The sequence below is a fragment of the Ipomoea nil genome, unplaced genomic scaffold, assembly GCF_001879475.1.
Source record: "Ipomoea nil cultivar Tokyo-kokei standard unplaced genomic scaffold, Asagao_1.1 scaffold0482, whole genome shotgun sequence".
NCBI classification, from domain to species: domain Eukaryota; kingdom Viridiplantae; phylum Streptophyta; class Magnoliopsida; order Solanales; family Convolvulaceae; genus Ipomoea; species Ipomoea nil.
In genome coordinates this window covers 2,620,903-2,642,137 of record NW_017616910.1, presented here as the reverse complement: position 1 = coordinate 2,642,137, position 21,235 = coordinate 2,620,903, and the positions used below count along the sequence as shown (strand labels likewise).

At 37.7% G+C, this 21,235-nt stretch overlaps 3 protein-coding genes across 4 annotated transcripts; all 3 read right to left on the bottom strand.

Annotated features, from left to right (window-relative positions):
* Window positions 1–1,619: 1,619 nt before the first annotated feature.
* LOC109173646 (internal alternative NAD(P)H-ubiquinone oxidoreductase A1, mitochondrial-like) lies at window positions 1,620–5,065 on the bottom strand. The gene is made up of 8 exons (XM_019322905.1): window positions 4,625–5,065; window positions 3,371–3,584; window positions 3,108–3,268; window positions 2,852–2,917; window positions 2,359–2,519; window positions 2,133–2,247; window positions 1,869–2,048; window positions 1,620–1,781 (listed from the first exon to the last, which is right to left on the bottom strand). The coding sequence occupies exons 1-8, from the start codon at window positions 5,063–5,065 to the stop codon at window positions 1,629–1,631; spliced, it is 1,491 nt and encodes a 496-aa protein (XP_019178450.1). The 3' UTR covers window positions 1,620–1,628.
* LOC109173645 (internal alternative NAD(P)H-ubiquinone oxidoreductase A1, mitochondrial-like) lies at window positions 2,019–15,027 on the bottom strand. 2 transcript variants are annotated; one of them, XM_019322903.1, is made up of 8 exons: window positions 14,276–15,017; window positions 13,186–13,399; window positions 12,935–13,095; window positions 12,664–12,729; window positions 12,173–12,333; window positions 11,976–12,090; window positions 11,325–11,504; window positions 10,737–11,239 (listed from the first exon to the last, which is right to left on the bottom strand). In XM_019322903.1, the coding sequence occupies exons 1-8, from the start codon at window positions 14,723–14,725 to the stop codon at window positions 11,087–11,089; spliced, it is 1,500 nt and encodes a 499-aa protein (XP_019178448.1). In that variant the 5' UTR covers window positions 14,726–15,017; the 3' UTR covers window positions 10,737–11,086. The 2 variants fall into 2 exon arrangements, with proteins under 2 accessions (XP_019178449.1, XP_019178448.1); XM_019322904.1 differs by lacking the exons at window positions 10,737–11,239; window positions 11,325–11,504 and adding an exon at window positions 2,019–2,068 and having other exon boundaries at window positions 11,910–12,090; window positions 14,276–15,027.
* A 904-nt stretch (window positions 15,028–15,931) lies between these two features.
* LOC109173524 lies at window positions 15,932–16,900 on the bottom strand. The gene has a single exon (XM_019322765.1). The coding sequence runs from the start codon at window positions 16,898–16,900 to the stop codon at window positions 15,932–15,934; it is 969 nt and encodes a 322-aa protein (XP_019178310.1).
* Between the last annotated feature and the right edge of the window lie 4,335 nt (window positions 16,901–21,235).

Here is a 21,235-nt window from a genome sequence, read left to right as displayed (position 1 = left end):
TGTTGTTTTTCACCTCACCCCTTCTTTATTTTCTGTTTCTGTGCTATCTAACTTCCCTAAATACTAATGGGAATATTAGCATTTTATTTTCTACAACATGAAGCATTATCTCTTTGCCTAGACATCATAAATTAGTCTATGACCTTTGGCATGACTCTAATACTAAATTGAAACATGTGTTCCATTTCAACTAAAAACTTAAATTGATAGTTAAATTGCACATAGTTATATGCTCACCATTATTATCTTGTCTTGTTTACACAACAGTATGAGACTTGTTTTTGCTGACATTGATGCCGGCTTTGCCTTCCATTCTGGCAACCGTACGAGGAAAATTTGTTGGCATTATCCAACAAAACATTTTCTTTAGTCTTTTTATAATGTATTATTGTTGGAGTTGACTCAGTCCATGTCTGGCTGCTGTTTTTAGACCATTCCTTTGTATTATCCTTTTGCACTTCAATTAATCTTTTCCAGCCATCAAAAGCCGGCCAAGGAGCCTCGAAACTCGAAAGGGAAGTCAAATAAGTAAAAAAGTATGATTATTGTATTAAAAAAGAGTTTTTTGCACTTTTGGTCCCACGACTATAGTGGCGCTAGCAGAATTAATCCACGACTTTTGAATCTTGCAATTTTAGTCTCCGACTATTGATTTTTTTGCAAAAATGGTCCTTCCGGCCACTTTTTCGTCAAAATTTCACCGGAAAAAAAATTCTCCATTTTTAACAAGGCTAAAATTGACATTTTACTTATCTCAAAAAATAAAAGAAAAAAATTGACATTTGACTACATACAATATTACTGGGCTACATACTACTACGGCGGCGGAGTTCCTGGAGCAGGCAGGGCTGTCAGTAAGCGGCGGAGTGGCCATGGCGTTCCCCGGGCTAGTTGGGTTATCCGGCAACAGAATTGAAGGCGGAGCCAGCACGCCTGCCGGATCATTCGAAGACATCGAAAAAGCTTCGTTGTATAGATTTTCGGCGAGAGAAGCGGCGGAGATTCTCAAATGCAATCGCTTATATATATATATATATATATATATATATATATATATATATATATATATATATATATATATATATATATATATATATATATATATATATATTGTTGAGATAAGTAAAATGTCAATTTTAGCCCTGTTAAAAATGAAGAATTTTTTTCCGGTGGAATTTTGACAGAAAAGTGGCCGGAAGGATCATTTTTGCAAAAAAATCAATAGTCGTGAACTATAATTGCAAGGTTCAAAAGTCGTGGATCAATTCTGCTAATGCCACTATAGTCGTGGGACCAAAAGTGCAAAAAACTCTATTAAAAAATTATAATAAGGTAAATCAGATTATGTTATTCATAGTTAATTGATTCTAACTAACTTTAATTGATTCTAACTAACAAAGTTAATAAAGGAAATCCATCCACTTTCTATTTGTCAAAGATTTACAGATGAAAAAGAATGCAAGAAAAGTAAGAAACAAAGAACTCTGAATTGCAAGAAGTTATTCTTTTCATCTGCAGAGAAAAAACTGCAGTAATGATGTCAGAACTGAGCTCGAGCAGCAGCAAATCGCGGTGCGTTTCTGCAGGCATCGGGAATGAACCGAGGGCGCCTTTTGGTGGGTCGTTTCTTATATCCGACTGATATCACGACCAAACACCAAAGTCGTCAACCAGTTGATAGCAACGTACAATCTGTTCCTCCAGCTGACCACACGAGTCAGGTAAGCCGAGCGCCAAATAAACCAGCTCGTGAATCCTGCCAACGATACGCCTTTCGCCTCCTGCACGGAGTGCAGTATAAGTAATAAGCATAATCCACCAGATAAAGAGAAGAAAGAGTATATGTTTAAACGTAGAGGTTAGTTAACCTTGCTCTGCCTAAGGTCAACAAGCGCCTTATACCGGCCTATGCTTGCCATGCTGACCAAATGCCTATAAACGAATGGATCCCCGAGGTCAAAATCCTTGGCAGCATTCGCTTTCCCCCCGCCAGCTTTGCCAATTTGGTTCACTAGCGTTGACAGATACTTTCCTTGACGTTCTGCAACCTAATCGAGCATTCAACATGAAAGGTCACTCATGGATCTTGGGGATAAATAACTGATGCATTCATTAGTCACATAAAATTTCACCTGAGCCAAGGCTGGAAGTACTGTCTTGCCTGTACTTTCGAGGAAGCCACAACAATCCCCGATTGCAAATACATCCTGCACGCTAGGGACACGTAGCCATTCATCAACTCCGATCCTGTAAATCCGTTCACCAGAGTCAAAACCCTTCAAAGGGGAATCAAATCAGAAATACTTCAAAATTGAGCAGAAAGCAAAGTACAAATTGATTAATAAATCTAAAGCTTGCCTTCCACGAGATTTTGGAATATCCAGAGATTCCACAAACGAAGACGGTCCAACCCCAGTAGACCACACTAACAAGCCATAGGGGACCTCCGTGCCATCATTAAGAATTATCTTCTTTGGTTGCACATCTTGTACAACCCCGCGTACCAGACAAACTCCTGACTGGAAATTGATAGATTAGCAATTAAGCGACTTACGCTCCACAGATGAGCATAAATATTATGTAGTAAATAAATGCCTAATAATAACATAGTTCAAGAAGGATTTTTCCTGCCTTAAGGCAGCTAGAGGGACATAAAGGGCGTGGCAAATTACTCAAACTTGTGCAAGTGTCAGCAATGAAGATATCCTTTGGTAAAACCTTTCTTCTCATAACAGACTATTTGTGTTCTATATGTGAAGAATAACGAGAAACTCTAATCTTAGATTTCAAACATGCAGATTATTTAACGTATAGGCATACTAATGGCATATTTGCAATCAATCAATCTCACCTTTGTCAATTGTTTGATTGCATATTTACGAAGACTATCTTCACAGGAAGACAAAATCTCATTAGCCTGCAAAGGAATAATCGTCACTTACAATTTACGAAGACATCCCAATCCAATTTCAAATTAACAGTAACATAACTACACTTATACTTCATACCGAGAAGCAAATAAGAATGTCACCACATTTGTTCCAAAAGATTCCCCTTTTTTTTTCTTAAAGACAAGTACAATTGTACAAGGAATTAGAACGGTTTACCTCAATTAGTGTGACATGAATATAATCTTTTACATGAGCATATCTTTGATGAACATCCCTCTTGATGAAGTCGCTAAGCTCCCCGCTGAACTCAACTCCCGTGGGGCCACCTCCAACGACAACACAGTGCAGGAGTCTGCTCTTTTCTTCATTGCTAACTCCTGCCTCATTCCATAACCAATTTGGGAATGAGTCCAACAGTCAATAACTCAATATTATCACTTACAGCCCAGAAAAACTAAGATTATGGCAATCATGCATACCGGGCACATCAGACAGCATCAGGTTTAGGAGGAGTTTTCTCCTTATTTCTTGAGCATGGTAAACTTCCCGAAGAAAGATAGCATGCTCCAACACTCCCTTAATTCCAAAGGTTAAGGGTTTTGCTCCCGCGGCAACTACCAACTTGTCGTACGAGATACTGAAGTTCCATGGCTCGGGAGTTTCAATTCCATCTGTAGCTGTTTGGCACTTTATCTACAAATAAATGGTTTACTTTAGCTGTTGAGAAAACAGGATCCCACCAGAAATCTAACATCAACTTTATAGCATTTGATGGTTTACTATAGCATCAAATATTTAGTCACACAGTAATAAGGAAAGATTATAGAAGAAACATTCAGCTGAATTATTAACATTAATATGGTGTATGTTTCTGCTACTACATTAACAATATAGTACACAGTATAATTTTATCATCAGACTAAAATGCTGGCAAATTGTGGCATTAAGGTGAGAAAAATGGAAACTTCATTGCACATTAAGGTGAGAAAATAAGTCAGATGGGGCAACTCCAGCCAAGTTAGTCACAATGTTGGCTTGGTAAACTCGTGTTTTCAAATTTGACTCTCAGTGGGAGCGACCTATTGGCTTGCTTGGTTTGAACCCGTCATTTTGCAAGCTAGGATAGATAGGATTTACCTAGTGCACACACTCGACTTGGTAACCCCAAAGTTTCAAGTTTGACTTCGATAAAAATAATCTATTAATGGACCTATCATTTCTTGACCATGGTTGAAAAAATAGTTAGGCACCCGTGTATCTTTTATTTTATTTTTTTTTTAAAAAATTTGTTTGAATTTTTTTAATTTTTTAAGACTTGATAATTATAAAATATTTAATACTCAAATATTAAATAAGACTTTGAACAATTTAGAGTTATTTTGCTCAAAACTATATTATTCGATATTGTTTTGAGTGAAATAACTCATTTAAAAAAAAAAAAAAAAAAGAACAATAGCTAATCGGCCGACTAGCTAGCCTAATCGATGCCTAGAAAGCCTAGGTTGTTAGCGACTAGGTGGCGCTTAAACGGTCTAGTCAGCCGCCTAACCAGCCAATCGGCCCACTGATTATAGTGATACGCTAGGGGGCAGGCCAGCGCCTAGACGGGATTTCTGCAACATTGTTCCTGACTAACGTTAAAAAGTGAAATTTAACAATACACACACTTGAATAGTGAGTGCAAGTTTCATTGTAATCCAACAAAAAGAAAATGAGCAAGATAATGGGCATACTGTATGGTTGTTGAAATCAATTCCAGAACAATTAGCAAGAAAGAAATAAGAATTGGGTTCCCGGGAAATGGCGGGTTGGATCCGGCCGACAGGCTCAGCCACCGATCGGAACTCCAGAGTGCCGACGCAAGTGGAGGCCAGCAGAGGTGTGAACACCATGTGGTTCCTCGGCGACACACAAACAACATCGTATATATTGGTGTCGATCCCCTTCATCAGCCTGCACCCCGCCCACCCCGTCCCCAGCACCACCACTCGGGGCTTCTCATCCGCCTTCGTGGGCCCCAACCCCGCATACCTCTTCCCGCCGCCGCCACTCTGTGCTTCCGTACCAAACAACAGACACTGGGTTAGTGACGGCGGCGGCGCAGCCGCCTTGAACGGCGATTGTTTGCGGGTAGTGGCGGTGGTGAGCTGGATTAAATTTCTAAACCAAGGCATGGTGGTATAAAAACGAAAATTACGATCTTTTCTTTGTCAGTATGTAATTGTATCATGATTGTTCAGAGGTTTAAGAAGCAATTGGCATGAAAGATGGATGAAGGAGAAATATGTGCGGGGGTTTGACTGAGGAATGGGTGGCGGGTGTGGATCAACAGATCAGTAGATGGCGGCAAACATGTGAAAGACAGGATTACAAGAAACTTAGATGTCGGTGTCAGTGAATCCAAAACTCATATTCCTGAATCATGAGTTTCTGCTACCTCTTTTTCTGGAAGTCTTTGGCTATCCTGTGCAAACCTTCATGAGTTTGTTTTTGGAATAAGGGTCAAATAGACCAACTGCACATGAAAATGTAATTAGGTCATTGAACTTAAAAAACCTACAATTAGATCCTTAAACTAACCAATTTTATTCAATTTGTTCATTTTTTAAGTTTCTCAAATTGCTAACAGGTTACCATCCACATAAGATATATGTGACTTTTTTTAAAATATTTTTAAATTAATTTTTTAAAATATTTAATAAATAAAAATTAAAATAATTTATTTTTAAATTAATTTTTTTAATGTTTAATAAATAGAAACTAAAATAATTTTTTTTTGAAAATAAAATAATGTGTTAAGACTTAACACATTATTTTATTTTTAAAAAAAATTATTTTAGTTTTTATTTATTAAATATTAAAAAAGCTAATTTAAAAATAAATTATTTTTTAAAAAAAATGTCACACATACATCTTAGGTGGAGGGTAACCTGTTAGCAACTTGATAAACTTAGAAAAATGGACAAATTGAATGAAATTGGTTAGTTTAAGGACCCAATTGTAGATTTTTTAGGTTTGGTGGCCTAATTGCATTTTTGTGTGCAGTTCAGTGACTTATTTGACCCTTATTATCAAAATGATCCATTGACTATAGCGAAATTATCAATTTGATCATTGACTTTTTTTTTTACCAACTAAATCTCTCAACTTTAAAAACTGTAACCAATTTGGTCCTTTGTTTGTTTTGTCGTTAGAAATCCGTTAACTCGGGACTAAATTAGTAATTTTGCATAGTCAAGGAACCATTTCGATTATCACATGCACCATATCCTCCGAAAAGTTGTTTACCAAAATGGTCCCTTGACTATAGTGAAATTACCAATTTAGTCCCGAATTAACGGATGTCTAACGGCAAAACAAACAAAGGATCAAATTGGTTAAGATTTTTAAAGTTGAGGGATTTAATTAATCAAAAAAATAATCGGTGATCAAATTGATAATTTTACTATAGTTAATGGACTATTCGGTAATTAACTCAATATTTTATTTAGTAAGTTGCTATTTGCTAATATGCAATTTAGCACGCATGGGAGTGTAGACTTTACTGGAAATCTGGAATTCTGGAAATATGGAAACAAAATATGATATATTTTTTCAATTTTCAAGGCTTTTGTTTAAATTTATTATTTCTTTTTTAAGTTAATAATAACCGAACTCGATTCAGATATCCGATCCGAACCGAAACATCATAAAACCGAATGGTTAACTTACATTTAAAAAAAATATTGGGTACAAAAAATAACATGCGATATCTGAACGGTTAATACGCCCTCCGTCTATCAAATCCGATCCGAACCGTCAGATGCACTCCCCTATTATAGGGGTTTAGTATGCCATGTTTGGCATTTTGACTTTTTTTTTTAATAGGAGAAGGTAAGGTGCGTGAGTTTTGTGCTTAATGTGTGTGGAGTTGAGCTTAATGTGAGTAGTTGTTAAAACTTAAAGCGTGGGCTTTTATGCTTAAGATGTGTGAGATTTGTTCTTAATGTAAGTGGAGTTTGTGCTTAATGTGGGTAAGGTTTGTGCTTAATGTGTGTGAGGTTAGTGATTAATGTCAGTAGTTGTTGTAACTTAAGGTCTGTGAGTTAATACTTAAAGTGCGTGAGTTTTGTGCTTAATGTGCGTGAGGTTGTGTTTAGTGTGCGTGAGTTTTGTACTTAATATGCGTAAGTTTGTGCTTAATGTCAGTAGTTGTTGAAACTTAAGGTCTGTGAGTTAATAGTTAAAGTGCGTGCGTTTTGTACTTAATGTGCGTGAGGTTGTGCTTAATGTGCGTGAGTTTGTGCTTAAGATCTAAGCTTAAAGTGCGTGTTTCTATCACTTAAGGTGCGCTATTTTTAGCTTATGCTTCTTACTTCCAGACAAGCATTTTTTTTTTAATTAAAATCTTCATTGATTTGAGCCGTTGATCTAGATTTGATCAACGGCTCAGATCTAACTGCACATCCAACCTCACAGGAAGCTATACTACCCGCACCTGAACCCTTATATATATATATATATATATATATATATATATATATATATATATATATATATATATATATATATATATATATATATATATATATATATATATATAGGTTCTGGTGCGGTTAGAGTGCCCAGGTGCGGTTGTGCGGTTTAATCTGGACAATGGCATACTACCAGCAGGGACCAACGACGCACTTATCTCCCTAATTCCGAAAACACCAAACCCGGAAAGCATAAAACAATTTAGGCCCATTGGCCTATGTAACGTACACTACAAGCTGATCACCAAATGCCTTGTAGCTAGACTCCGGAACATCTTACCTCAATTGGTCGGACAACACCAATCAAGCTTCATATCTGGAAGGTCTATAACAGGAAACATTCTCGCATACCAGGAAATCCTGCATTCAATGAGGATCAAGAAAGGGAAGATAGGCTGGTTTATTATGAAAATCGATCTCGAAAAGGCCTACGATAGACTCTCTTGGGAGTTTATAGCAAACACTCTCAAGGAAATTGGATTCAATCATACTTGGAGAAGGATCATCTGGGAATGCATTTCAACTTCAAGGTTGTCGATACTATGGAACAACCAGCAATCGGAATGGTTTAAGCCCGGAAAAGGGGTCAGACAAGGGGACCCATTATCCTCTGTTCTATTCGTCCTATGCATGGAAAGACTAAGCCATATCATCAAGGAGTCAGCCAGAACGGGTAAATGGAAAGGTATCAAAGTTGTAAGAAACGCTCCTCTAATTTCTGACCTCTTTTTTGCAGATGACTTGGTCTTGTTTGGAGAAGCTTCGCTGGAACAAGCATTAGTGATCAGAAGCTGCTTGGAGAGGTTCTGTGCGATGTCTGGACAGAGGATGAATCTCCAGAAATCTAGTGTCTTCTTCTCAAACAATACAACTCCATAAGTTCAGCACGCAATCACCCAAGCAGTGAACGTACCCAAGGTGACCGATCTCGGCAAGTACCTTGGCCTCCCATCCCTACACGGAAGGATCAAAAGCGAAACGTTCGTAAGTTTGTTCGAGAAAATGGAGTCAAGGCTTGCTGGATGGAAGGCAAAAACGCTATCCTTCGCAGGCAGACAAATCCTTGCACAATCGGTGCTTTCATCCATTCCTTTCTACACTATGCAGTCCACACTCCCCCCAATCGGCCTTATCAACAACAGAAAAAACTAATTAGAAGCTTCCTCTGGGGAAGCAAAGAAGGAGAAAGAAGATGTCATCTAGTCAATTGGGACACTGTCACAAAAAATAAAGCCTCCGGAGGACTAGGATTCGCAAATTGGAACCAATGAACTTGTCATTCCTAGCAAAGCTAGGCTGGAAAATTCTACAGGAAGACGACGAGCTTTGGATCCAAATCTTCAAGGCCAAATATCCAATCCTGACATCTGATTGTTCCACTTGGCGTACCAAAACCAGCAGTTCCAACGCTTGGAGAGGAATTATTAAAGCCATACCAATCTTACAAAAAGGCATAAGGAAACACGTGAGAAATGGTATGGATACACTATTCTGGCAAGAAAAATGGATAAGCAACGAACCACTGATGGAAGCAGCCACAGAAAACATTCCGGAAATAGAACTAAGCAGAACAGTGGCGAGTTATTGGAAGACGAACATTGGTTGGTCGTGGGACAATCTGAACCACCTCCTACCCGATGATCTGACAAACAGACTAGCGTCCTTCATAATTGTTGACGATCCAGAAGCAAAGGACACCATAGCTTGGTCCAGAGAAGCATCCGGGCTTTTCTCCGTATCCTCGGCATACGACATAGCAAACAGTGAACCAAGCGCATTTGAAGGTCCACCTGAAGCATCAAAGTGGAACAGCATATGGAAGTTAAAAGTCCCCAACCGAATCCGTTCCTTCATATGGCTTGCTACCCACGGAAGAATCATGACCAATAGCTTAAGGGAAAGAAGAGGACTCACCGAGTGCAACAAATGCTGGAATTGCAGAGATTCAGTCGAGGATGAGGACCATGTCCTTCGCTCCTGCCCGTTAGCAAAAATCATTTGGAAAGCAATCTTCCCAAACTCTTTCGATAAGATGAGGAGACTTCCCTTCTCAAACTGGCTAGAAATAGGCATAGCCGGAAAAGGTAATGCAAAAGGTCTCTTCAGCTCCAGCTCGCTATTCGCCACAACATTATGGTGGATCTGGAAATGGCGAAACGAAGCAGTGTTCAACAATTCAGTCCAGACTCATAGTTTCAAGATTCAATGGATTAAAGCTCAAGCTATGGAGTTCGATAAAGCATTTACCAGGTTCTCAGGGAAACTAAAACCACAAGCTGCAGCTTCCTGGAAACAAATGTGCTGGGAAAAACCGCAGGATAACTTCTACAAGCTAAACGTGGATGGCTCGATCCAAGGCAACACAAACAAGGGCAGTTGCGGCGGTGTAATAAGGGACAGCACGGGCAGGTAGTGTCAAGGCTTCACTTACAACATAGGTAATTGCACACCTCTTGAAGCCGAAACATGGGCCATATTAAAAGGAATCCAACTAGCGGTCGCCAAGAACTATAGCAACTTGATCATAGAGAGCGACTCTGCTACAACCATCGACTACATGAAAGGACGCAGCCTACCTCGCATCCCAGCTCACAACGTCCTCGAAGCTTGCAAAAAAAAAACTCTGATGCCCCGAAAAATGGCAAATCACTCCAGTAATAACAGAGCAGAACGTAGTCGCAGATCGCCTCACGTTTTACTCCAGAAATTTCTCTCCTGGCGTGCATATACTGAATTCACCACCAGATGTTATATTGGGTAGTCTAGAAGATGATATAGCTAGATTTTCCTTTTGGAGATTTATGTAAAACACACCCCATATTGTGCTGTATTCCTTGGGTTTCCCCTTCATAAAAAAAAAAAAAAAAAAAAAAAAGAGAGACCCCAATAGTTCAAGGCCGTGTTTTCGAGTGCGTTTCCTTAGAATCCAAGAATTTATTTTGAGCAAATTAAATGGAAACTGAAAAACACAAAACAGAATAATGTATTATTATTATTATTATTATTATTATTATTATTATTATTACTATGTCCTCCATATGCATTATTGTTGGAGTTGACTCGGTCCATGGCTGCTGACTGCTGTTTGTAGACCATTCCTTTGTATTATCCTTTTGCACTTTAATTAATCTTTCCCAGCCATCAAAAGCCGGCCAAGGAGCCTCGAAACTCGAAAGGGAAATCAAATAAGTAGAGTATGATTATTGTATCAAAAAATTGTGCGTTACGAGTAATAAAGGATCACAAAATAAAAAATAAAAAAATTAGTACAAATTATAATATTGTAAATCAATTTAAGTTATTCATAGTTAATTGATTCTAACTAAGAAAGTTAATAAGGAAATCTATCCACTTCCAAGTAAAAAAGAGGGGAGGGGGGATGCAGGATCAACACAAATTATACAAGTAAAATAATTCTGTTTGGCAAAGATTTACAGATGAAAAAGAAGGCAAGAAAAGTAAGAAACAAAGAACTCTGAATTGCAAGAAGTTATTCTTTTCATCTGCAGTAATGATTCATTGCAACGGTGTGATGATGAAGAGGATGGAGGAAAACATGAACTTGTAAAAAGATTTCCTGCAACAAGAAGAAGGATTTTACCAGAACTGAGCTCGAGCAGCAGCAAATCGCGGTGCGTTTCTGCAGGCATGAACCGAGGGCGCCTTTTGGTCGTTCGTTTCTTATATCCGACTGATATCACGACCAAACACCAAAGTCGTCAACCAGTTGATAGCGACGTAGAATCTGTTTCTCCAGCTGACCACACGAGTCAGGTAAGCCGAGCGCCAAATAAACCAGCTTGTGAATCCTGCCATCGATACGCCTTTCGCCTCCTGCACGGAGTGCAGTATAAGTATAAGCATAACCCACCAGATAAAGAGAGAAGAAAGAGTATATGTATCGTAGAGGTTAGTTAACCTTGCTCTGCCTAAGGTCAACAAGCGCCTTATACCGGCCTATGGTTGCCATGCTGCCCAAATGCCTATAAACGAATTGATCCCCGAGGTCCAAATCCTTGGCAGCATTTGCTTTCCCCCCGCCAGCTTTGCCAATTTGGTTCACTAGCGTTGCCAGATACTTTCCTTGACGTTCTGCAACCTAATAGAGCATTCAACACGCAAGTACGTTAAAAGAACAAGTTCACGTTGTCCAACAATGTTCATGTTGAGTGACAGAAAGTAAATAAGACAAGATTTACGTGGTTCAGCAAAGTGCCTACATCCACAGGAATGAAGCTGTTCTTTTATTAACATAATTTATAGGTATCTCTAAACATGTACATGTACTAAAATACCCCTGTATTGTACCGCGGGGGTGTGGGGCCCACTCCACTCCGCTCCGTTCCGTACATAAGAAACATACACAACAGTTCAAGTCACTCTAAAAAGCATCATACCATTTGCCTGAACGAAGTAGAAGTAGGACAAGATTTATAAACACAATGCATTCATGTAGAAGTTTCATTGTAAACACCAATTCACCAGAATCCCACACTCGGTGATGCATAGGAAGTAGCTTGAAAGGTCACTCATGGATCTCGGGGATAAATAATTTCACATAAAATTTCACCTGAGCCAAGGCTGGAAGTACGGGCTTGCCTGTACTTTCGAGGAAGCCACAACAGTCCCCGATTGCAAATACATCCTGCACGCTAGGGACACGTAGCCATTCATCAACTCCAATCCTGTAAATCCGTTCACCAGAGTCAAAACCCTTCCATAAAGTAAATGCAAATCAACAACGTTTTGCAGTAATCTAAAGCTTGCCTTCCATGAGATTTTGGAATATCCAGAGATTCCACAAACGAAGACGGTCCAACCCCAGTAGACCACACTAACAAGCCATATGGGACCTCCGTGCCATCATTAAGAATTATCTTCTTTGGTTGCACATCTTGTACAACCCCACGTACCAGACGAACTCCTGACTGGAAATTGATAGATTTGCAATAAAGGGATTAACGCTCCACAGATGAGCATAAATATTATGTAGTGCACTTTTACATGAAATAAATGCCAAATAATAACGTAGTTCAAGAAGGAATTTTCCTGCCATAGGGCAGCTAAAGGGACATAAAGGGCGTGGCAAATTACTCAAAACTTTGGTAAAAACTTTCATCTCGTAACAGACTATTTGTGTTCTATATGTGAAGTAGTAAAGAAAAAGGATGATGCTCCGTATATAGTAGCCGGAGATAATTGTTCAGCTAATATACTTAGCAGCATCGCAATAACTATTTGCAATCAGTCAATCTCACCTTGGTCAATTGTTTGGTTGCATATATACGAAGACGATCATCAAAGGAAGACAAAATCTCTTTAGCCTGTAAAGGAATAATCGTCATTTACAATTTACCAAGACATCCCCATCCAATTTCAAATTAAAGGTAACATAAGTACACTTAAACTTCATACCGAGAAGCAAATAAGAATGCCACCACATGTGCAAAATCACATCTGTTCCAAAAGATTCATTTTTTTTTTTCCTTAAAGACAAGTACAATTGTATAAGGAATTAGAACGGTTTACCTCAATTAGTGTGACATGAATATAATCTTTTACATGAGCATATCTTTGATGAACATCCCTCTTGATGAAGTCGCTAAGTTCCCCGCTGAACTCAACTCCCGTGGGGCCACCTCCAACGACAACACAGTGCAGGAGTCTGCGCTTTTCTTCATCGCTAATTCCTGCCTCATTCCATAACCAAGTCAGGAACGAGTCCAACAGTCAATATTATCACTTAAAGCCCCCAAAAACTTAAGATATGGCAATCATACCGGGCACATCAGACAGCATCAGGTTTAGGAGGAGTTTTCTCCTTATTTCTTGAGCATGGTAAACTTCCCGAAGAAAGATAGCATGTTCCATCACTCCCTTAATTCCAAAGGTTAAGGCTTTTGCTCCCGCGGCAACTACCAACTTGTCATACGAGATACTGAAGTCCCATGGCTCAGGAGTTTCAACTCCATCTGTCGCTGTTTGGCACTTTATCTACAAACAAAAAAAAAAATTAAAAAAATGGTTTACTTTAGCTGCTGAGAAAACAGGATCCCACCAGAAATCTAACATCAACTTTATAGCATTTGAACTAAAAAGTAAATTCCACTCCTTTTAACTGAAAACTATACATTGAGCTTAAGGCATCAAATATTTAGTCACATACTCACATAGTAATAAGGAAAGAGTATACAAGAAACATTCAACTGAATTATTAACATTAATATGGTGTATGTTTCTGCTACTACATTAACAATATAGTACAAAGTATAATTTCATCATCAGACTAAAATGCTGGCAAATTGTGGCATTAAGGTGAGAAAAATGGAAACTTCATTGCACATTAAGGTGAGAAAATAAGTCAGATGGGGCAACCCCAACCAAATTGGCCACAATGTTGGCTTGGTAACCTCAAGTTTCCAAGGCTTGGTTTGAACCCATCATTTGCTAGCTAGGGTTACAAGACAGGTTTTACCAGGTGCACACACTTGACTTGGTAACCCCAAAGTAAAACATATAGTGAAATTTAACATTACACGCGCTCGCACAGCCAGTTTTTAGATTTTTGTGGCCTTGTTCTAAGTAAATAAATGAGGATGAGGTCACACAGAACCTCTAACCTCCAAGTTGAAATACAATAAACACACATTCCTACCATTTTTTCATAGAGCCTTTTAAGTTTAATTGAAAACTTTTAATTTTTATTTCTAAACTAGCTAAATAAAAATTAAATATTGAGCCGCTAAAATTTGGGGTCCTCTGCTGCAGCCTAGCTTGCACAGCCCAAAATTCGGCCATGCACCCTCGAATAGTGAGTGCGAGTTTCATTGTAATCCAAGGAAAAGAAAATGAGCAAGATAATGGGCATACTGTATGGTTGTTGAAATCAATTCCAGAACAAGTAGCAAGAAAGAAATAAGAATTGGGTTCCCGGGAAATTGCGGGTTGGATCCGGCCGACAGGCTCAGCAACAGATCGGAACTCCAGAGTGCCGACGCAAGTGGAGGCCAGCAGAGGTGTGAACACCATGTGGTTCCTCGGCGACACACAAACAACATCGTATATATTGGTGTCGATCCCCTTCATCAGCCTGCACCCCGCCCACCCCGTCCCCAGCACCACCACTCGGGGCTTCTCATCCGCCTTCGTGGGCCCCAACCCCGCATACCTCGTCCCGCCGCCGCCACTCTTTGCTTCCGTACTAAACAACAGACACTGGGTTAGTGACGGCGGCGCAGCCGCCGGGAACGCCGCCTTGAACGATGATTGTTTGCGGGTAGTGGCGGTGGTGAGCTGGATTAGATTTCTAAACCAAGGCATGGTGGTATAAAAACGAAAATTACGATCTTTTTCTTTGTCAGTATGTAATTCTATCAAGATTCTTCAGAGGGTTGAGAAGAAGGAGAAATATGGGTGGATGAATAGATCAGTAGATGGCGGCTAACAGGTGAAAGACAGGATTATACAAGAACCTTAGATGTCGGTGTCGGTGGGTCCAAAACTCATATTCGGATATTCCTGAATCCTGAGTTTTTGCTAACTCTTTTTCTGGAAGCCTTTAGCTATCTTGTGCAAACCTTCATGATTTTGTTTTCCAATAATTTGAGCGGTCAAGAGTGTTCTAGGATCTACAGTCATTGTAACTTCCTTAAAAAAGAAAGAAAGAAATAATATCATACGTACAAATAATGCCCATTATAGGGGTTTGGTATGTCATGCTTGGCTTTAGACTTTTTCACCACGGGAATAATTTTCACCAAATGGAGTATTTGGTAAGACCGAATTGTAATTCCATTCCTATCAATTTTTTTTTATAAATTTGTAATTTTATAGTTTAGTTGAAGAGAATTGCAATTCTATCCAATCATGGAATTGTAATTTATAAGGGAAACTCTAAGAATTGCAATTCATTTCATGATAAATTACCATTTTATCATTTTTATAATTATTATATTATTATTATACAATGATATTTTAGTCTTTATTCACTTCTTGCCTTTCAATTTCAATCATTCTATTCATTCCAACCAAACGATATAATTTAAATTTTCACTTTATTCTTTTCTCACGGAATTACAATTTCTTTCCCTCTTTCCAACCAGACGCCCTGATGGAATTCAAACTTTTACATCGGAACTGAATTTTAGGGTGATTAATTGAAGCAAGTGAGTCAATAGTAGTGTTGATCATTTTGGTGAAAAATGACGAATTTTGCCAACCTCAAGTGAGTCCTTTCAAATGGATTCACAAGTATTATATGATATAGATTGACAGATATATGACACCTATAATTTTTCTAATAATTTTATAGGGAGACACGATTGGAATTGTGAATCAAGGGCAGTGTTCGATCGTAACTAAATTTTTAAATATACAGTTATAATTATTGGTTGGAAAATGATTATTTCCATTCTTCGACTGAGTAGATTAATGATATTTAACATTTTTCTTTATTTATATATCGTCCGATGAAAACACAAATTAAGTCATACTAATATTTTTTTTGAAAGGAGCCTGTACAGCATTTTATTCAAAGTATGCAGAAATAGAAACTGGTGGATCTGAGTCCCAGTACATAAAAGTCGAATGAGTAAAAGCAGTAGATGCTAAAGTATGAGCTAAATAATTCTCTAATCTAGGAATATAATGAAGAAAACAATAATCAAAAATCAATATATTAGTCCTGCAACTATCAATGGCATAACCCAAGTAGGTCCGTGACGAGTGTGTCATAGATGACAGATATTGTTGAAGCACCAAACAATCCGTGTAGAGGTCGATAGACTTTATTTCGCGGTTTCTCAACCACGACAAAACTTCCTTGCATGCGAAAGCTTCTGCCATTAGGGGTGAAAAACAATCTATCATTGGAGTAGTCATAGCCGAAATATAACCCCCTTGTCCACTTAAGATAATAGCCCCCACTCCTGCTTTGTTTGTCCGTGGGTCGTATGCCGCATCGAAGTAACATTGATCCCTCATGTTCTGAGTAACATGGTGTGAGCTGCTTGGCGTGGACTGCTGTGGGTGGTGCAGTTCCGTGTTCGGCATGGCAGTCCCATTTATCGGCATGGACACAGCTGCTATAGCGTCTTCGGTCACTGCTACATGGCGGTCCGAAACCGTAGCATTGGACTGCTGATTTCGACTTCGATGATGAACTGATTTCCATGCACTCAGAGCTGTTGATGCCATTACAATCACTTTCCGAGGTCTGGGTAAGTACGCATCCCATACAGCTCCATTCCTTGTGCGCCAAGTATAATAGAGAATTGCCACTGCATAAATAATTCCATCATCATCTAAAACATTCATCAAATCATTAAACCAATCTCTAAAAATATTTGTAACATTATTAGGGATTGGAAGGTGGGATTGTGTCCAAATGTCTGCCGTATAGTCACACGTAATCAAAGAATGCACAACATCTTCATGTCCAATTCCACACATAGCACATGTTGGATCAATATCCACCCTCTTTATAAGTAGGTTCATTGTAGTGGGCAAAATATCATTCAGAGCTCTCCATAAAAATGTTTTTCACTTGGGGGGATTTTAAGCTTCCACAATTTATGCCATTTATTAAATGTCCCCACTGGTGGGGTATATTCTCCAACTTCTGTTCTATACCCACTTTTAACAGAGTATTCACCTTTTGGGTCCCCATACCAATACCACAAATCCTCATAATCTGGTGCCACGGGTATTTTCAAAATTCGCTCGACATCCTCAGGTATGAAAATATCTGTTAGAATATCTTTATCCCAGGTTCCCGTCTGTTGATCCATCAGACCCACTACTTTTGCCTGTGCCAACTGGGGTGGTTTTTCTGTTAATATTTTCGGCCGACTTTCATCATGCAACCAAGGGTGATCCCATATCAATGTTGACTGGCCATTCCCAATTCTTCTCCTAACTCCCCCACAAATCAACTTCTGTGCTGCCAAAATACTTCTCCAACAAAAACTCGGGTTATTTCCCAAGCATGCATCATAGAAAGAGTTAGTGGGATAATACCTGGCTTTATAAACTCTTGAAACCAATGACTGTGGCTGTGTGAGGAACCGCCACCCTTGCTTTCCTAGCATAGCAAGGTTAAACGCTCGCAACTCCTTAAACCCCAATCCTCCATACTTCTTTGGGATACATAGCTTATCCCATGCTTTCCAATGAATACCTTGATCATTCTTTGACCTCCACCAATATCGATTCATGGTTCGCTCAATGGCAGTGCATAGAGGGGCAGGTAGTAAAAAGACACTCATTGAGAAGGTAGGCATAGATTGAGCCACACTTTTCAATAAAACCTCTTTCCCTGCCTGTGACAAGAGTTTTTTATTCCATGAGCTAATCCTTTGTCTTATCTTATCTTCAATATAAGAAAAAGCTGCCCTTCTATTCCTGCCCACAAATGATGGAAGCCCTAAGTACTTTCCAAAATTCTGAGCCTGCACCACACCCAATATATTGGCAACCTCTTCCCGTGTTTCATCTCTGGTATTTTTACTATAACAAATATTCGATTTGTGATAGTTGACAGCTTGGCCAGACATTTCCTCATATTTTTCCAAACAACATTTAATGACACCTGCTTCTTGGGCATTTGCTTTGAAAAAAAAGCAAGCTATCATCAGCAAAAAATAGGTGGGTAATAGAAGGTGCCCCTCTAGCAACTCTACATCCATGTATTTCTCCCTTCGCCTGTGCCTGTTGTAATAATAATGAAAGCCTTTCAGCACAAATAATAAACAAATAAGGCGATAGGGGATCACCTTGTCGTAAACCACGAGTCGGAATTATTTGCTCACTCCGTGAACCATTAACCAGTACACTATAAGACACAGTGGTCACACACATCATCAATAATTTCACCCATTTTTCATCAAAACCCAACGCCATTAACATATTTTGCAAAAAAAACCATTCCATACGGTCATAGGCCTTTGCCATATCCAGCTTTAGAGCCCCCCAACCTGTTAGTCCACATTGCTTCCTGTTTAAATAATGCCCAACTTCCGCGGCTATCAATATGTTATCTGTAATTAGTCTCTCAGAGATAAACGCACTTTGAGACTCAGATATAATATTCTCCATTAGTGGCTTCATTCTGGCAGTAATAACTTTGGCCATTACCCTATAAATGACATTACTCAAAGCAATTGGCCTATAGTCAGAAACCATCTCCGGGGTTTTCTTTTTCGGGATCAAAATAATATTTGTTTCATTCAGTTTACCAGGTAACGAGCCAGCATTCAGGCAATTCACAATATATGAAGAAACATCAGTCCCCACCACATCCTAGAAGTGCTGATAGAATCCAGGATTCATCCCATCTGGGCCTGGTGCTTTATCGGGATACATTGAAAACAATGCAGATTTTACCTCACTCTCTTCAAAAGGGCGCAATAGCCCCTCATTCTGTATAGCCGTTACTCGTGGTTGTATACCCTCAAAGAAAGCATTATCAACTGTAGGTGAACTTGAGTGAAAAATACCACGATAATAATCCAAGATAATATTTCTCATGGCATCCCCCTCAATCCAATCCCCATTATCATTCATAATTCTAGTAATAACATTCTTTTTCTTACGATGAGAAGCATACCTGTGGTAAAATCTGGTGTTTGCATCCGCATCCTTGAGCCAATGCTGTTTGGCCCTCTGCCTCCAATAAGTATCCTCCTGCAATTCAACACGTGTCAAGCATTCTTCCAATCTCTGAAACTCAGCTAGAGACACTGGATCCGTACATCCTCTTAGGCGCAACTGTTCTTTCCGCAAGCACAATATTTTTTCACCAAATTTGTGGAATCGGTCTCCACCCCAGCGTGTTAATCAGTCACCACATAATGTGACACACTCCTGCAATCCCCTACTTCTCCCTTCACTCCATGATTTTTCCACCACCGCTCGACATCCTTCATTATGTAGCCACGCCATCTCAAATCTAAACCCTCTTCTCAGGCCACCCCTCCTTTCCCGAAGATTGAGAATCCCAAGGAAAAGAGCTGAGTGATCTGATTTCCTGGTTAAAATATTCTGCACACTTGCGTTGGCTACCAACTCTAAGTCATACTAATATGGTTCGTCATTAAAATAGGATGAATATCACCTGAAAGGATAATCAAGTACAAGAAGCTTGTTGTATAAGATGAATCACATTGGTTATCCGAATACAAAACAATAAAAAATATTCAAACCAATAACCTATCGAGTTAACCAAAAATCTAAAATTTAGTTTACATTTTAAGTCTTAAGGGGGTGTATTCAATCATGACTTTTGTAAAGTTTTAAAGACTTTTAAAATGATAGATTTTAATAAACTTTGATTGACTTTCATAGAGTCGTTCAAAACTTTTTAAAATTTTATAAGACTTTATAAAAGTCTATATAAAAAACATTCATAGACTTTTATCAACTTTTTATTTTAAAAAATCTACAAAAGTCATTGAAATTATAAATTGAATACATCCTTACAAACTTTTAATGATTTTGATTCTTATCATTTATAATTTTCTTACAAAATATTTATAATATATCATAAAATTTTCTTATTATGTCGTTCTTCACCCACATCAACATTCTCAACATTATTATTTTTATCCATAGTATGTTGAGACTTATATTCTATTACTTATATATATTATTAATAAACATAAAAAAAATATTTCATTAGAATTCATAACAATATTGAATAATAAAATTTATAATAAAAGAATTGATCAAATAAAATATTTAAAAATATAATTACAAGTTGCATAAAATAAAATAAAATCTAATATTTATAATATATATATATATATATATATATATATATATATATATATATATATATATATATATATATATATACATACATACATACATACATACATACATACATACATACACACACACACAAAGAACTATTATTTTCAATAGCAATTTGAGACTGCGAACAACAACAAGGTGTTACTGTTTGCAACCCCAAATTGTTGTTGTGAACCGTAGTTCGCTATTCGTAGTAACTTGTTGTTAAAAAAAAAGGAAAAATATATATTACGAATATAATAAACATAAAAAGAATAAAAATCAAAATATATAAGTATTTATATGAATATTATGAAACATATACTAAAATTTTATGATGAAAAATTTACTTTGTTCATGTATTTAGGGAGAATTAGAGAAAATTATGGATAAAAAATTCATAGAAAAAATAAAAATCAATATAAACAAGCAATAATGAAGTAAAAATAATATTATTTCGAATTTTTAAGGGAAGATTGTAAAGTTTAGGAGAGAGAAAAAAATTGGTAGAGTTTAATTATGAGGAAAATATAGGATATGAAGAAAAAAATAATTTTATTAAATTTAAATGGGTTTATAAAGTTTAAATTGAGAGAAAAAATAGAATTTAAATAGAGAGAGAAAACATTCGAAGTTGTTAGAAAGAAAATTTTGAAATCTGGGGGTTGATGGTTGGATTTCAATTATTTATATTTGAGAAGAAAAAGTTTACAAAAGTCTTAAAATTAAAAAGTTTACAAAAGTTCATGACTTTTTGAATACCACGTGACTTTTAAAGACTCTCTAAAAGTCTTAATCGAATACCACACGACTTTTAAAGACTCTTTAAAAATCTTGATTTTGAATATCGCCTGACTTTTAAAGACTCTCTAAAAGTTTGAATTGACTACCCCCAAACTTTTAAAGTTCATAAAAGTCTTTAAAACTCTATGAAAGTCAGGATTGAATACACCCCCTTAATTTAAATGTATGTCAATTCTTTTCTAATAAGTTGTGATTCTAATTTTTTTTTTTTTATATTACTCCTTAAACCACTAAACC

Bases quoted from the DNA above. Each gene is read 5' to 3' on its own strand.
- LOC109173645 (XM_019322903.1), bottom strand. From the start codon at position 14,725: ATGCCTTGGTTTAGAAATCTAATCCAGCTCACCACCGCCACTACCCGC. The intron at 12,730-12,934 runs GTAAACCGTTCT...ATTCCTTTACAG, and splicing joins TTCATGTCACACTAATTGAG to GCTAAAGAGATTTTGTCTTC. The intron at 12,091-12,172 runs GCAAGCTTTAGA...ACGGATTTACAG, and splicing joins ATTCCAAAATCTCATGGAAG to GATTGGAGTTGATGAATGGC.
- LOC109173524 (XM_019322765.1), bottom strand. From the start codon at position 16,900: ATGAACCTACTTATAAAGAGGGTGGATATTGATCCAACATGTGCTATG.
- LOC109173646 (XM_019322905.1), bottom strand. From the start codon at position 5,065: ATGCCTTGGTTTAGAAATTTAATCCAGCTCACCACCGCCACTACCCGC. The intron at 3,269-3,370 runs GTATGCATGATT...GGAATGAGGCAG, and splicing joins GATGCTGTCTGATGTGCCCG to GAGTTAGCAATGAAGAAAAG. The intron at 2,918-3,107 runs GTAAACCGTTCT...ATTCCTTTGCAG, and splicing joins TTCATGTCACACTAATTGAG to GCTAATGAGATTTTGTCTTC.